This window comes from Leuciscus leuciscus, assembly GCF_965113295.1.
Source record: "Leuciscus leuciscus genome assembly, chromosome: 17".
NCBI classification, from domain to species: domain Eukaryota; kingdom Metazoa; phylum Chordata; class Actinopteri; order Cypriniformes; family Leuciscidae; genus Leuciscus; species Leuciscus leuciscus.
In genome coordinates, this window is record NC_138741.1 from 13,380,926 (window position 1) to 13,399,271 (window position 18,346).

The 18,346-nt window shown below is 36.0% G+C and overlaps 1 protein-coding gene across 2 annotated transcripts in view; it reads right to left on the reverse strand.

The window, feature by feature from the left end:
• Positions 1 to 10,442, reverse strand: part of ldah (lipid droplet associated hydrolase) — a 39,214-nt gene extending 28,772 nt beyond the window's left edge. The window contains exons 1-2 of one of the 2 annotated variants that reach the window (XM_082144223.1): positions 10,366 to 10,442; positions 9,389 to 9,583 (exon numbers count right to left, since the gene is read on the reverse strand). In XM_082144223.1, the coding sequence (XP_082000349.1) occupies positions 9,389 to 9,548 (160 nt within the window). In that variant the 5' untranslated portion in view covers positions 9,549 to 9,583; positions 10,366 to 10,442. Of the gene's footprint in view, positions 1 to 9,388; positions 9,584 to 10,295 lie in introns of both variants that reach the window. The other variant, XM_082144222.1, reaches the window with a different exon arrangement.
• Positions 10,443 to 18,346: the final 7,904 nt, after the last annotated feature.

The following is an 18,346-nucleotide window of genomic DNA, read 5'->3' on the forward strand; positions in this document are numbered from 1 at the left end:
AGTTATGTTTAGTTCTGTCACTCAGTTCATTGTGTTTTAGTTTGGTTTTTCTTGTGTTTTCTTTTGGTTTTCCTTGTGCCAAATTGCCTGAGTTCTATAGTTCCTTGTTTGTTTCCATGGTTGTTAATTAGGCTAGTTCTTCACCTGTTCTGTTTTCTGTTGATTGCTCCCCTGTGTATTTAAGCCTTCAGTTCAGGCTGTTCCATGTTCTGTATTGTTTATGTGAATGTGTTATTGCTATGTCTATCTCCTAGTGTTTTCTCTTTGTTTAATACGTATTTTCATCTCTGTTTGTGTGTCTAACATGTTACAATATATAAATTGCATTTGTTTTATGCATGTAAAATATGTAAAAAAATTGCATGCATTTTATGTTTTTTTTTTTTTATCATATTTGATAAATCTAGCTCATACTATTTTAAGGCAAATAGAGCTCACAATCGAGGAGTAAAAACCACCTCAATTTTATTCACAGACCCAAACGGAAACAAAAATATGCAATATGGTGCAGATGTTGTTATGCGCTTATTTTGTTATTTATATGAATTAATATGTATATTACTTTTAGTTTTATGATCAAATTAGTATTAATTGTGTAAATGTGTGTTAATCGTGTGGAAAAACATATAACGCAATGTAATACAAATACAATGATGATTGAAAGATGTACAAATAAACATTCCTCAAAAGCCTGTTGTATCATAAACCTAAGTGCAGTAAATGGTCATCTTGAAATAATAATAACAACAACATTATAAAAGTGAATTGTTTTATAAAGTATATTTTTACTTTATAAAAATCATTAAATATTTCATAGCAAAAAGACGTGTACCACGACCTGAAGAAGGATTGTAACTTGTATGAACTATAAATCAGTATGAACTATCAATCAGAGGCCAGAAGGCATGTAGTAGATGCAATGTGCCGCAGATTTTTCAGCAAAGTTTTGATCATGTTGACCATTTAGAGGCTTTAGAAATTCATGTATCAAATATGATACAGTAGGCTTTCTATGGTTAAAGCAGGGCTGGTGAAGCAAAGCTCTCCACCATCCCAGTCCTCACAGCAGGGGCAGTGTACGCTGAGATACGCTGCACAGATATGAGCGGTAAGGGCCAACAGCAGCCCTTCCGAGCTTTTTTCAAACTGATTAAATCCATTTGTATGTTTTTATTCATGCTGAGCGTTCCCAAATCTCTTTCAGATGGGACTTGACATGCTCAAAGTCCGAACTGCTTCAAGCCAATGTTATTAGAAATGGCAGGTTTTTCCCAACCAGTCACCACAATAAAGTCACAGGCTCTCTTGCTCTATAAAGGCAGATGGAATCAAAGAATGCACTATCACACATGGGCCCACGGATAGATTTCATCTATAAGGGCAGGGGAGGTGCAAGAGGAGACAAGTACTCCACAGCTTTAAACACTGCTCTACCCTTGATCTAGCTGATAATTACACTCCTTTCCATTTTTTCTGTCCATGCTGAAGGTGAAAATGCTGCATAAAACTAAAAACAACCAACAGCCAATCAGAAGATATTTGATGTTGAATTTTCAACAACTCAATTCTCGACCAATGAGATTTCACTGTGTGCAGGATTCCTCAGCTCAACGTGACAGACAGAGAAACCAAGCATGTCTTGTCTCTTGACATGACGCAGCTGTTAAGGACAGAAACAGAAATAATTTATCCGGTTTCATGTCGATCCAAACCCGGATGACTTTCTTTCTTCCATACAATGAAAGTGGATGGGGGCCAGGAGCTGTAAAGCTCCACAAACAATGAAAAAAAAAATACCATAAAACACCATAAAAGCAGTCTGTAAAACTATTGTGCAATATTTCTTCTGAAGCAGCTGATACAGTTTTGTGAGGAACAGACGGAAATTTAAATGTAAGCATTTAAATGGTGGTCACTTTCATTAGGGATGCACCAATATTAAAATTCAGGCCGATAGTGATACTGATACTTTCATGTTCAAATTCTACACTATTTCGATCTAAATAAATTCAAAATAAAATACTTAAAACTTAAAGTCAAACATTTTAAATGTTACAAGTAAATTTTGGCATCACAACATTAGAATAGCATGAAAAATGGAGATTCATTTTGAGATTTGCTAAAGATTACATTTAACAGTGTTATTAAAAAGAACTTGAAAGAATGAGAACAATGGAAATGAGATGCACTATTAAAAATCTGGTATCTACTAATTCCAATAAACAAATAAAAACTCTTCGCTGATGATACTGATATATCATGCATCCCTACAAAAAAATGGCAATAAGTAACAGACCGACATTTGGGTTATTCACTGAAAATCTTGCTTTACAGCCAAGGTCACCATTCACTTTCATTATATGGAACAGAGCAGCATAAGAAATCCAGCATACAAACACCAATTTTGTTCCAAATGTAGAAGAAAGTCATGGTAAGTAAATTATGACAGAATATTCATTTTTGGGTGATCTCAAACTAATCTTTTAAAGGTGGTCTAATGCCCTTTTTACAAGATGTAAAATAAGTATCTGATGTCCCCAGAGTGTGTATGTGAAGTTTTAGCTCAAAATACCCCACAGATATTTTTATATAGGATGTTAAAATTGTAAATTTTTGAGGGTGAGCAAAAACGCACCGTTTTGTGTCTGTTCCTTTAAATGCAAATGAGCTGCTGCTCCCAGCACAGAGGGCGGAGCTTCAACAGCTTGCACTCACACAGACATGCACTGAAAATTTCAAAAACGTATAGCCTTTTATGTTCAAACCGGATTCAGATAATGATGGAGAGACTCAAGAAGAAGTGACAACATGTAGAATGCAACAGGACGTTTCTGAATGGTTAGTTGATGAATTTATGTAGCTTATGTGTAGTTATCTTCTAGTCATTGATTAGCATATTCTGTCTTGATCATCTATAAATCGTGTTGAGGGGGTGGGGTTTATGTACATTTTAGGGTTGGTGATGTCACTAACCCAGGAGAGATGTTGTGTAGTCCCTACCAGCCGTTTGTTGTAGTCCTTAAAAAGCGATTTCTTTAAAAGCAAATATCTCCCTTTGCTTTGAACTTTGAGCATTGTAACTTTGCAGATGTTGTTTATGCTCAAACAGCCACATTACACACTAACTAAAGTTGAAAAAGTTAAATCATAATCAACCACCCCTTTAACATTTTTTGCATCACACCAGGGGCCGGTTGCATAAACTGCTAAGACTAGTCTTACAAGTTAGTCATCAGGTTTTTTTCTTTAAGACTGTTCATAACTGTTTTAAGTCAGTTACATAAGGATTGGTCAAATTTGATACTAAAAAGTAAGACTGATTGCCCCTTGACTAATCGCTAGTCGGTCATACTTAGTGCTTGAAGTGGGAAAAAAAGTGCCAGTACTCTCTTGTGCATCGGCTAATGGCTGGCATATGCAAATCATTATCACATTTGAAATTTCTACAATGACTAAGACACTGACGCTTTGACTCTGAGTGGCAAAGTGAGAAGTGGCGGCACGCTAGAGAAAGAGAAGGTACAGTACACTAAAGAGTAAAATATAGAAGTGCCGGTCCACTTCGAGCACTGATCATACTACTTAAGATACAGTCTTAATCTAATGGCTATGTTTATGCAACTGACCCCAGGTTAGGACATGGTGTTAGTTGAATACATTAAAATGTGACACTGAACATACCTACTAATGATCTCTTATTTATGTGTATATTAAACCGAGGAAGTAGAAGGTCTCCTCCCCTTTGAAACTGTGTCTGTTCCATCCCGGTGTTAAAACTGTTCCATCCCTGTGTTAAAGCTATCACAGCAGAGCTTCTCTATTTGGACATCACAGAGCTAATAGTGAGGCCAAACTAAAAGCTTTGCCTCTGTGTGGGGAGAAAGAATTCAAAGGAGGCATTCCTACCAGAAAAAGACGACAGAAGCATGAGCTATCCTCTCCTCTCCCACACGTTATCATTTCCCCCTCTCCCCGAGTTCATAAATTCAGAGCTGCTCACCAGGACATTAAACAGATACCCTGCCTGCTGTCTCTGACCCCAAGGCTGCCTGGACTACCACACCACTGACGTAGCCTTGCAGGTGCAGGACACGTTCTCTTTGTCTCTTCCTCTGACACTCACACACACACACACACACACACACACACACACCATCCTGCTTGCTTACCAACCATACCGATTCACAATTACACAAGAGGGAAGTCACTAAATCAATGCATAAACACCAGCAGTGATGTAGGACCCTACGGATATCAAAAAATAAAATGAATCGAGTTAAATTTGTCACTCAAATAAAGAGTCTCCTCTGGTTTAGTCTGTGAACCAGTGTTGCTTTAGTATCATTCATTGAGATACTATTATAGATTTTAATAACATTTTGAATTAGTTTTGAATTAATATTTTGAATCATTTTAATTTTAGTTTAACATTAGTTTTAGTAATGTTGTTTTCTGTTTTTTATCTTATTTATTCGTTTTTGTTTTAAATATTAATTGTTATTTCAGTTTTAGTTATTTTACATCGAGCTAACGATTTTGTAATATTTTATTTCGGTTCAAATTTATTTTATTTAAAGTAAAAATTGTGTTTTAGTTTAAACTAATCCTGAATTAAACGGAACTTTAGTTTATTCTTTCATAGAAAATGTCTATCAATAGATACCACCATTTAGTAGCATTAAAGTGCAAACAAAACAGGAATCGAGTCAAACAGGTTAAAGTGACCTGCCGTAAGGAAGGCATTAGCAAGTGCTGGAATTCGTTCATGCAGACAGTGTGTGAAGTTGTCTTTAACTTATTAGGTCCAACATGCCATAAAGCTGATCCAGTCTGCAGAGGGAGAGGAACAAGTGAAAATGCTTATTGACTCTGGCAAACATGCAGACACAAGGGTGACTATAGCCAGATCTCCTAACAGATTGCCCTCTGAGGGTTGTTTCAATCTATTCAAGAGGAATTGTAATCCAGGATAAAAGGCAGTAGGGGAGTTGTCAACCTCAAGAGGGGGAAAAGCTTAGATGGATGAAGAACAATTTATGAATCAATAGAGAATACCGCAACAGGTATTTTTAATATAACAGTCAGTTTAAACTCAATTGGTTAATGCACCTTACTGCATTGTTGTCGGTTACAAACAATATACTATTCAAACAAACAAGGAAAACAGTACCAAAATAAAACCTCACTGGAGCTTATGGAAACTGTAGTGAAAAAAAACCCTAATTGTTATAAGCGCACTACTAAAGATAACTAACCAGCACTTGTGCAAAGACTGTAAGGCTATTTAGTGCAACAGCTGATGCTACAAACAAACCATCTTGCATGTGAAAAGTGAGAGAAACTTCTGTTATAAATGGAAAATGAACACTATACGGTTCAAAAGTTTGGGAGTCTTTTAATTAAATAAATTAATAATTGTATTCATCAAGGATGCATTAAATTGATCAAAAGTGACATTAAAGACACTTATAACATTATCGATGCTGTTCTGAAAAAAAAAATGTATCATGGTTTCCACAAAAATATTAAGCAGGACAATTTTTTAAAACTGAGAACTGTTTCTTGAGCAGCAAAGCAGAATATCAGAATGATTTCTGAAGGACCATGTGACACTGAAACTGGAGTAATGGCTGCTGAAAATTTAGCTTTGCCTTCACAGGAATAGATTATATATAAAACTGTTATTTTAAATTGAAATAATATTTTTGATCAAATAAATGCAGTCTTGGTGAGCATGAGACTGGATTTATTTGATTTAGTAATCAAAATTAATATATTTAAATAACATTCACGCACCTGTCTAATACTGTGGTATTTTACTTTTGATTAACCAGCCAAAAAGCACATAAAAACGAAACAAACTGTTGATCGTTTTACATGTCAGTCCTACGATCTCATGTCTAAATGGGCTGTTCATGCCCACAACAACTCGTTGCAATGTAGTCTTTTGCTGTAGAGTTAAAGGACTCGCGAGACCAGAGGGGAGGTAAAAGGTCAGTGCTAGACCGGCAATCAAATACAACCTCCGGGTAACATTCCTAAAAGCATTATGCCTGAAATCCAAGAAATGCATGAAAACGCAAAAATAATAACCTCCCTTGGCAAGCCCATCGTAACTCCTGATCCACCTGCTCAGCAAATGCTAGCAAGAGAATCATAATTGCAGAACGTTCATATAATTTTATATAGTTGCAAGGTGGTCAGCAAAGTTGGCTGGAGTGGGGTTTGTTCCTTTCATGAGCCATGAAAACTGACATAAATATTCGTTTCCATATCCAAAAAGAGAGGGAAACCCCTTGGAAACATTTGGTGATAAAAAAAATCCCATGTTATTAGGAAAATAAGTTAGAGTAAAGTCCACACTGATTAAAGTGAACACAACGTTCCTCAACCTCAAGTGGAAAAAAGCATACTGTCTAAATATGGCAAAGGAAAGAGGAATCTTTGTAAGATTATTATGAATTATCAAACAATGTGATCCTGTGGGCTATTGGATGCAGCTGGTGAGACAAGCAGAGTGCTTTGCACAGCAGGTTCCTATAAATCAAAACCATCTGGATAGCTATCCCTGACCCCCTGAACATCTCTGTGCTTTAAATAGGACTCATCATAAGTAACTTTTCTTCTTTTAAAATGATAAAGGGCTTAACAATTTTTTTTATACAATATAATATACTGTATAAAAATCATTCCTTGTATTTATACATCATTACACCTTTGTTAAGGTTAGACAAGATCACCATCAAGTATATTGCACTTGAGTTGAAAACATGACAATTTTCTATAGATGGTGGAACATTTAGATAATAACACTTTGATATAGATAATAATGTAGATCACATTTGAAGAACCTTTAGAAATTGGTCAAAAAGCTCTCTTAAAGAAAGATTTAAAGTGGACAGTAAACAACACAAATAATTTTTGAACTTAGACTGACCAAGGTTAATTGACTATTTTCAATGCTATACTATACCAAGTTATTAGTTCTTCCATTGTAAAGCTTTCAAAATAGGAAACATCATGAGACACTTCATGATCGGCAGGGGACATACAAAATCAGTAATAACACAGCAAACCTGCTGCCATCCAGTGGTTTAGTCAGTTAACACGGTTAGTGTATATGTGAACTGAAGTGATTTGGCATTTATGTCCCACACAAATGTCAATGTGCCTGTCTCTAACTGGACTCGATTGGAACTTGATCTTTTAATGAGATATCTGCCTCAAAATATGAATAAGACATTAAGCAACTGGCATTTTTAACAATACGACTTACAACAGAGATCTATTAAAGACAAAAAAATCATTAATAAATCAAGATCTTTCAAAACATTCACTTAGGGAAGTCTGATAAGTAGATTGCTTTGTTATACCACGCAATAAAAAGGTTACATTTTGTATGTATGATTTACACTAAGCTAGTGTAATAAGAATATATAGTGTTAAAATCTTAAATCTACCTTTGTCAAATAAAATATGGTTTGTATTCATATCCTTTAGTTTGCTCAGTCAGTGTGCTTGTCTCAGTAATACAACACAGTCCGAGTCCATTAAAACAGTAGCACCTGTGCCGTCCCTGGCAGATATAAGAGCCAAGGGAGCCTCTGGCCAGACTGCAGATTATTGCTGTTATCTCTGGAGAAAAGGGCACAGGTTCTACAATAACAGTGCCGGCGTATGGGCTCCCCGTTTCCCATAAAGAGTCTATTGAGCACAATGCTCAGTGACATTCAGAGCCTGGTGAAAAGCGGCCCTCTTTAAGGTCATCAGCTTGACCGTGCTCTCTCTCTCTCCAGGACATCTGCAGTTGGGGGTCTCTCTTTTTTAAAAAGTTTACGTCAGGAATTAAAAAAAGTGATATATGTACGGCACGCTACCATTTAAAAGTTCAGCATCAGTAAGGTTTCTTTGTTTGCTTTGGAGGAAGGACATTAATACTTTTATTCAGCAAGGATGCATTCAATTGGTCCAAGATTCAGTCTTCAAACTATCTTCGAACTTTTGTTCAACAGAAAAAAGAAAGTCATACTGGTTCGGAACGACATGAGGGAAAGTAAATGATGACAGAATTTACATTGCTGGTGAATGATCTCTATAATTCTCTAAATTCAAAGAGCTTCAACCAAAGTATATGTAAATCTAGCCAATGAAAGGTGAAATTAAGCAACTACCAAAAAAGTACAAATAAGAAAGTTGCATCTAAAGTGCCAGGTCTAACATAGTCTTTCTGACTAGGTGTAATAATCTGAAAAGTATTTTTAATGCTTAACATCTGCTCCTGAGCTACACGGCTTTTCCATGAAGTCAATGCAGTAGAAGCTGCTGTCAGGGGAAGAGTGGTGGCCCATACAGCCGTTTTCCACTGGGGTTTTCCTCTTGACCCAGGGCCAAGTGTAAAAAAGGTAGATTCCCGACTGTGCTGAACTTTTCTTCATATCCCCTGTATCTGTACCTGTACCTGTATATACTATAGCTGTGACACACTCACCCACCTACGTACCAATCACTGCTACACAAGTTACATTAGTTATGTTTATAAATGCTTTGGCAACCAAAACTGAACACAGCTCGGTCTAAGATATTCATTTTGCCTCAAGACAGGTTTATTTGGTGCTTAGTCTTAATTATGGAAGTGAAGTCATAGGCTTTGAGGCTGAGCAAAAACTAAAGTCTTAAAGTTCATTCAAACATTTCCTGACATTCAAAATGTAACCATCAAAACCAATATATATAGCAACTGCAAAAGAAACCATAAAGCTGAGAACCGAGCGTGTTTAGTGCATAAAGTGAATGTGTCTCTTCAGAAAATTTGGACTAAACCACTATGGTACGAAATTGTATGAAATTTTTGTAGCGTCAAAGTGGTAGTCCCGGATCAGGCTGGGTTAAAATAAAATTGCTGTCGGGTCAGACTCAGGTCTAGTTTTATCGGGTCTGTCTCTGGTCAACTTTTTATTTATTTTTTAATTAATTTATGGACATCAGGTTCAGGTAAGAAGTGATTCAGGCCAATTCGAGTCAGGTACAGATTTTAGGACCCGAGAAAACCTCTACTCTCAAATGTAATGTAATGTAATTGTATAATTAATATAATATAATATAATATAATACACAATTTTGAAGGTGCAATATGTGTGATTTCATAATTAAGTGAAAATGTTAGCATCTTGAATATAACAAATTATATATTTTAAAATACTGATTGCATATTAAATATATATTGAAACATAACTTTAAATGTAATGTAATATAATATAATATATAATAATAATATATAATAAATAATCATATAATATAATCGATTTTTCTATTTTTTCTATATCTATTTTAAAATATATTGTATATTTAGGCCTTTGTTTTTGCCAAGTGGAAACTTGACCCATCCTACCTGGAATGACAAGGATGAGCATTTTAGGAGGGTTTGGCCCTTTGCTGACAGCATGCAGGTCTGTTGGTCCATACTTGAGCAGCTCAGTGATTACACCTCTACAGTAGACATACTCCACAGAGGGATCCTCTCCGGGCCCCTCGGATCCGGGACTGCACATCACATCAACCGGATCAGCTCCACACAGTTCTGGGCCTAAGTAAAGAAACCAATGACTAATTATATAGGCTATATATCTTACTCAGATCATCCAACTACAACTTGCCAATTGAATGTACAGTAAAAAAATCTAAACTAAAAACAGCTGATTAATGTTGAATCAGCCTTTGGTGATTATGATCACAAGCAATGGAACACTGTCCCAGAGATTCTACAATCAGTTGACTCCACTAACGTTTTTAACACGTAACGTGGCCTTTAACACTTGTCCATCCATCATCATATTAATAAATGCAGTCTTGCTGGAGTATACTTCAGCACAAGTGCTGGTGCAAAAGTCACTGACAGCAGATATGCAGCAGTTCTGCTCTCTGACATCTAATAACTGAATGACAGCTTGCAACACACTGAACATTGGAGTTTAGAGTCTGTTATCTAGTTTAGTCCTCTGATCAGATCATTCAGTTCAGGCTCAATATGTAACGTTATAGAGAAACATTATGTATATAATAGTAGGATAGAATAAAATAGAATACGGGTAATTTACATCCAGACATCACTTACAGCTTTCGATTATGTTAACACAAAGCTTGTCAATGTAGAATTTCTTAAATTAACTATAAAATAATTGTCTAGTATGCTTATTAATAAACCTGCAGCTTATAATGCTCATTCATTCAATTTACCTACGACTTTACACGCAATTACAAAGCTTGTCCTATATGGATGACTACATTGCATTTCTTACCAAAAGATGATATTCTTTTTAGTGTTTGTGAGCGGAGAAAGTTTGTAATTAGAGATGCGATGACATTTACCGGTAATCTTCTCAAAGCAAAGACCATTAAACCAAAGGAGCGAATCGCTCTTACTGTTTCTTCTTCTGGATGTTTTGAAGTCCGCGAACCAACAGGAGCATATCGCCACCTAATGTACTGTATGTACGGATCAATCTACACTACACTTATTTATTAGCTGGTGAGAAGAGGGTTAACTTAAATATTTAACCTTCAAAGCAAAGATAGAGGGGTTGAGAATTTTTCTTTCTTTTTCTTTTTTTAATTAATTTCGGCCACAGTGGTTCTTTTTACACCAAATACTTCATTCATTCATTATCCATGTCAGTCATATCCGACTCTTGGTTATTCTACGGGCTATCTCTTGCCATACATGAGAGACTGACTGTCCATGAATTTTCTTGGCCATGATTTATTTTCCGGGGTAGGTAGCCAGTTCTTTCCCCAACCCTCCCCATTACATGGCTTGGGGACTTGTATGCATTCACACCTACGGACAATTTAGCATCTCTAATTCTCCTATACTGAATGTTTTTGGATTATGGGTGAAACTGAAGCACCCAGAGGAAACCCACACAGACACAGGGAGAAAATGCAAACTCTACACAGAAAGGCCTCTGCCTTAGCCGGGACTTGAACTGGGGATCTCCTTGTGAGGCAACAGTGCAAGCCACTAGGCTACATGACAGTTAATTCACTTGGGAACATTCTGTGGTGGTGTTTGGTTGCGGTCGTGAGCATTTTAGACATGCTGATGCTGCTGTTGCTGCACATATAACATACATGAAATAACCCCAGCAGATCTATAACAGGTGGAGGTTTTATGAAAGCACGCTGCAGACTGCTAACACCAAACACTGCCAGTATTTGAATGTTGAGCCACAGCTCATTGGCCACTTATGCAACAGCAACCAATCAGCTGCTCTATGTAGATAACAATGCGATCACTACCAAATGAGTTAAGGACCTATCAGCCTGTGCCATCTAGAGTTTCATGACAGAACTAGCTATTTAAAGATATGGGTAAAACAAGCACTATACATGATAGTGATAGAGTTTTCACTGAGCAGGTTACATGTTTTGAACCATAACGTCTTAACCATAACCATTTCACCCAATTATTAAATAAAATGTAACCCTATTTAACATAAATGTTGCCAATGTGTGATAATGCATTGATTGTTGTTGATAAAACTAATGTATCAGGTCCACATAACACATTCCAATAGTTTGCATCATCGGCATATATGCTGGAAAGTCCCCTTTGCCTCCATTAGGTAATCTCTCTCTCTCTCTCTCTCTCTCTCTCTCTCTCTCTGTGTGTGTGTGTGTGTGTGTGTGTGTGTGTGTGTGTGTGTGTGTGTGTGTGTGTGTGTGTGTGTGTGTGTGTGTGTGTGTGTGTGTGTGTGTGTGTGTGTGTGTGTGTGTGTGTGTGTGTGTGCGCGAGAGAGAGAGAGAGAGAGAGAGCACAAAATACTTTTCCTTGAATGTTTGGGCTGGGGGACTAAAGAAAACAAAAGATAAGGCACAGAAAAGATGATGGCATATGCCAGTTTGATAGGAGACAGTATGTATTCAGGGCTGGACAACTGGAAATGTTACAACTAGGAAAGGCCCGCTACATCTTTATACTGCATTTAAATTGTCCTGGGCCCTGTGAATTCAAGCGATGGTGACAATATTCCACTGTCAAGACATGTCATGTCACCTCTCAGAACTATCATCTCAGTAGACGTTCTAGATCACCCCCGGGTGAGGACTCAAACCTGCGGGTCATAATGGCCACACACAGCAGTGCTCAACAAACACATTTAGCCTACCTTTGGATATTAAATAGAATCTTTATCTTGTCACATGCTGTGAGCTTTCATAAAGACGAATGCATAGTAATAAACGAACTGCCCTCTGTTGTATAGCTTACGTATAAACTGTCTCAACGGCAACTGTTTTAAATATCAGCTTTAACCGTCATGAGTTTCACAGTGATATCTGGATATAATCCACTCTCGTACAGAAATATGTTGAATCTGATTTTCTGCCGCGGTTGTAACGGCCAGTAAAATGTCAACACTAAATCCAAGTAAAGCACAAAAGGCTCCAATACTGGCTCAGGCAGTAATCTCAGTATTCTTTCAACACACTATCACAAAATCACGAGTCAATCACTGAAAGAAAATGAACTGATTAGAACTGGTAAAAAATAATGTAGTAAGAGCCAAACTGGGAAAAAAAGTTCCCCACACATTTTATTAGATCAAGATTAGTTTCAGGAAAGAGCATGCAATCTGACATTATAGGCTACCATTGCATGGTACCTGTGTTTTCTCATGTTGGACAGACACTGTGACATGGGCTTAGATGCAGATTTCTTATACAGAATCAAGTGTCCTGTGAGTTTTTGCCTGAAAGTAAATCCATATGCAATCAACAGCCAGATCCATGTTTGATGTATCAGGTCCAATACCACAAGCAAGTAATACATTGTCACCTAGCAACATAATTTAAAAAGTATTCAGAGAATATCTGGAAATTGTAAGTCATACTCAGACTAAAGTCGGTTTTAGCATATAATGTCTAAAATAATGTTTAGTAATAATAAATGTTTGCAGAGAAAATATAGTTTAATAGTAATAAAAAGAAGACAAAGTGTTGCCAGTTTAGCTTTTTTTTTCACTTGCTCGATGTGACGTATAGGCCAGTGAAAAATCTGCAAATAATGTGAATATAAATAACACATTTTTAAATACTTGTTCAAAGTTATTTAATTTACTAACAAGTAAGCCAAAGCCAAACACACTTTAATGTAATCCATTAATTATTATTCTATACATTTTCATTTCAATGGATGTGAGAAGAATTTGTGGAAATGCTATAATATTATTTTATTGTCTATGCTTTAAACCCATAAAGCAGCGTTTCTTAATTGTAATTTACAAAACTTGGTTAGCACCATTAGCACCTAGGGTTTACAAATGTAAATAAGTTTGAAATTAGTTAGAGTGTGTTTTAAACAGGAAGAAATAAGCATTACTATATCTGGTTAAGATTGTCAGATCACCCCATTCTTAAATGTATGCTTATGGCCTTGTTCTAAAGAGCATTGCTCATATACATATGCCTTCAGTGAATATGCCAAGAATTCCATGCTTGTGACCTGACATTCTCACATCTCAATCTAATCAATAAAAAATTACATTTTACTGGAAACACATGTAACGTCTAACCACACACACACGCACACGCACACGCACACGCACACACACACACACACACACACACACACACACACACACACACACACACACACACACACACACACACACACATTTTCACAGAGCTGTTTGAGGACAATAGGGAATATTTAGTGCACCTGTGAAAACACTGTATCAATATATTGGTCGAGAGATCTGTTGTTTAAATATGAAAAAAGAGAGATTATAATGTTAAGTATTTCCTGAATATATCTTGATGCATGACAATGTGAATTTCATTCATTCATTATGAAATATTTCTACATAGCTGTTTCTCTCTCATTTTAACAAAAATATTTAATCAAAAGCTTCACAAGCCTTTTTTTTTTTTTTTACTGGAGTTCAGATGTGATTGCAAGAAATCCGATGTGGTTTTGATAATTAATTCTTAAACAGTAAGAAGCAAAAACCTTGCTTTTAACATTAGAGAGACACACACAGAGAAATGTCAGAAATGAATTATTGCGAACGTGATGTTTATTTAAAGACAAGCTTTGAATGTGAAATAGTTGACCCTTAGTTTTTAGGTAAAAGCTAAAACAACCACATATTGATTTGAATCGGAAACTAACTAACTATGAATAAGCATGGAATGGAAGGCCTTTCATATTTAATTAGAGGGTTATTGATTTCAGGATAGAAGTATGAATGTAATTACAGATATAAGAATGAAGTAAACAATAACATATTAAAACAGATGTATTTTATTCAATTGAAGTGTTTAATTGACATTGTCTCAACAGTCAGAGGATGTTACTGTAAAACAAATAATTAGTCATTAATGAATGCAATGGTTGCAATACAATCCGAGGGGTGAAACATCACAATAGCTGGAGGTTCAGTCCAAGATCTCATTATGCATTTTGTATGTATGTGTATATATATATATATATCATATATAATCATGATTAGAAACAAGAAAATATATACAAATAACTTACCAAGGCATTCATTAGAGATTTATGTCACAAACATTTTTAATACTGTTAGGAAGAAACAATTCCCTCATTATTTAAAAAAAATAAATTAAACAGAAAAAAGTTTAAAAAGGACACTAATATAAGTCCTATCAGTAGCTTTCATTTACATGGAGCACTTCAGGGGGCACTTTGTTTCCACCACCAACGCTTTGTTTCAAAGCAGCTTTTACATGTTTGACACAAAAGCACCAGGAAATGTTTCAAAATTCCAAGTGCCACACAGGAATGATTCACTCTGCTGTCTGCCATATCTGTAATATGTTGCTCAGTCAGTGGCCAGCTGTTGTTTTATGCTCCGGCTTGGTTGTAAATCATCACAAGATTTAGAGAGACACTTTGAAATCTGCTGCAGTGATTTACATGTATGACAGACCCAACAGGTTGAGGTACATTATCTGAGCTCTCAAATGGGGGATACTGCTGTCCATTAGAGGCACTACACAACCCACACACACATAATATGTAGCCAAAAGGGTTAGAAACAGATGCATCCAAAATCTTCAAGTGCCCTGTGCGGTTAAAGTCCATATTAGTGTCATGCTCCCTGTGGGGCCTTTAGTGCTTGAGTATGTGTGTGTGTATCAGTGAGAAGGATGTGATTTACACATGCAGGGGTCAGAAGGAAGAGAAAATGCCTGGTGTTCGGTATAGCACCTGGCCCGTCATATCTGATCGCATCAGTTTCTTATTTCTCCCTTTGCTACTGAGACATTTACGAAACAAGTTCGTCATCACTACTAACTCTAAATCCTGTCTGAATACATCTGAGGATAAAATATTCCACATCTAATCTGTACCTCTATTCGGTGAATAATACAGAATGTATTTTTAAGGAACTAGTGCACCCCAATGCAGACTTAATGCATTTATATTTGCTAATTATAATTATTCCTTTATTATTTAGCGAGGCATCACTTTGCATGTTAATAATTCAAATGTAGGGATTCTCAAAAGTATTGCAACCGAATAAGCTAGGATTTTTACCTTTAAATCATAAACAACATTAAATCACAATACTATTTGCTATCTGGTTCACTGCCCATATTCAGTGCCACACTCTCTGTACTGGTGTGTGTCCATGATGGGCTGCAATTATGCCATTTCCTGCCTTCATGTTGCTTGTGACAAATTCACCCACCAGATTTCATTACTGTTGACATTTCAAATAGAAACCGTTGGCAATGCTCTTTGTCTGGCATGGCTTGTCCAGCATCAGGTCTCTGTTATGCGAGGTGTTGGGGAAAACTGGTTTAGGGTCACCCTCTGCTGCCATTAATTAAACACACAGCTGCAAGATGACTGACAGACTGACACCACTGCCAGCATGCACCTTCCAACCTTTGTATATATATCTGAATATGTCTAATGTAACTAAATAGAGATGCCCATTACAATATTCTCTGTGCACAGCCAAAACATTGAGGACACATGGCTGTTTTCTTTATATCTCAGTGGTTGACTTTTCAAAGTTTGTTACTGTATGTATTGTAGATTGTATTGTTTAACCTTGTCCCAGACCCAGACTTTCAATCTTAAACTAGAAAAGTTTAAAAACAAATCTAAACAAATGGATCAATAATCATACATCCATTTCAATATTCAGTGTTAAATAATACATTATGACAGTTGTTTCATCACTTCAACCACAACAGAACAGCTTTGCCACTAATAACAAAAAATAGCCAGTGACCAGCATTATATAATGTCTGTATGAACTTTGTATAAAAATTGAGGCAAATATCAATTTTTTTATTTGTGTAATTTCCATTCAAGCTAAAAAAAGACAAATTATGCAAATACTAACTAACTAACTAACTAACTAACTAACTAACTAACTAACTAACTACACTGTAAAAAAAAATTACATCCCCAAGTCAAAAATTTCTAGTGACTGGGTGGGTCACATCTAAATTTTTCAATTAGTCTGACGTATTATTTCTCATTGAGCCGATGTTAACAGACTATTGCAACAAGAATTGCACTTGGGCCAATTAAAAAATTTAGATGTGACCAGTCACTAGAAAATTTTGACTTGGAGAGGTTAGACATTTTTTACAGTGTAACTAACTTACTAACTGACTAACTAACTAACTAAACTATTTCTAAAAGCCTCAGTGCCCATAGAAAACACCTATGTGTTTTCAAATATGAATTTGAGAGTATTTATATTATGTGGTATAAATTTTCATCAGTTGACTGAGCACCATATAGAGGAAATGTAAAACAGGCAACTTATTTTAGCTTCCAAATGTCTTGGAAATGTCAGCAGATGGTCAGGAGCCACATGAAATCATTCTAACCTGTGGAAGGCAATACATCATTTCAGGCCTGCATGCCCTCATAACTGTGATGAAGAAAATGTTTACAAATTGATACAAGACAATGTAGACATTCACACAAATCGACACAAAACACAGACAAATATGCAATATTGTGATATTTCAATATACAGTATCTGACATTAAAAACCAATAGAGAGAGCAAATTGTCTCCTCCATTAAAAATAATAAATGTCAAAAATGAATTAGTGGGAAGATCTTAGTAATTTTGAAGTCTCTGCACAGGGTGAGAGCATGTGATAGATGAGTAACAGTACAGATGAGGAATTTGAAAACTGCTGCTCTTTCCTCAAAAGACTCAAATCCTTTTGAATTTATGAACAGACAAAACAGAATATTGTTAAAGAGGTTTTTAAACTCTCTGGTGGATTCATAATACATAAATTCAAAATGATGTCCCTGAACTCTATATTTCTAACTGGTGTTTACAGAATTTTTTTTTTTAAAACACGGTGTTACATTAAGTTGAACTCTTAAAGGGATAGTTCAACCAAAAAATTTTAATTCTGTCATAATTTACTCACCCTCAAGTTGTTCCAAAGATGTTCTGAAGATTGGTAACCAAACAGTTGATGGACCCCATTGATTTACATAGTATGGGGAAAAAAAGTACTATGGAAGTCAATGGGGTCCATCAACTGTTTGAATACCCACATTCTTCAAAATATCTTCTTTTGTGTTCAGCAGAAGAAAGAAATTCATACAGGTTTGGATTTGGAACTTGAGGGTGAGTAAATGATGACAGAATTTTCATTTTTGGGTGAATATATCCATTTAAGCCACATGATTATCTGAAACAAGAAAGACTGGTTTGGATCTTTAAAAAAATGTAATTCAAGTTTGTAATCAATAGCATGAAAAGTTCACTGAGGAGTGGTGAAAATGAATGACCTTTTGATTAATATGACGCTGGTGTGAGGAGCTGATGAAATGCCAGTGCCTAGCAGAGAGACAGTCAGCATTTGATCTGTAAGAAGGTCAAGTGAAAAGCAAAACAGCTAAGGAGCATGAAATCATCCGTCCATGTGATTTTTATCAGTTTCCAGCCTTCTTCCAGCTGTAGCAGGTCTGGATGGTGGAGTGGCGTAGAGCAGCGTGTGTTTTATTGCCTTTTACGCACCCTGTAAATCATTGACATTTTGTTTTCACTTGTCAGCCTTCTCCTCTGTAGAAATTAGATTACTTAGTGCTGGCACTGAACCAGCTCAGGGATATTTGACAATCAGGGATGTTGTTATGAAATATGTCTTGTTAACATCTGTGCTCGAGTTACCGAAGCCACCAGACAAACAAAATGCTTTGTTAAGGCGTATTACTTTGCTACTTATCAGTATTTGTATATGTAAATATCCTATTTTGCTTTCCATGTAAGTTTTATGTTTTTTTTTTAATGGGAAAATAAGAAAAAAAAAAATACTGATTACAAATTGAT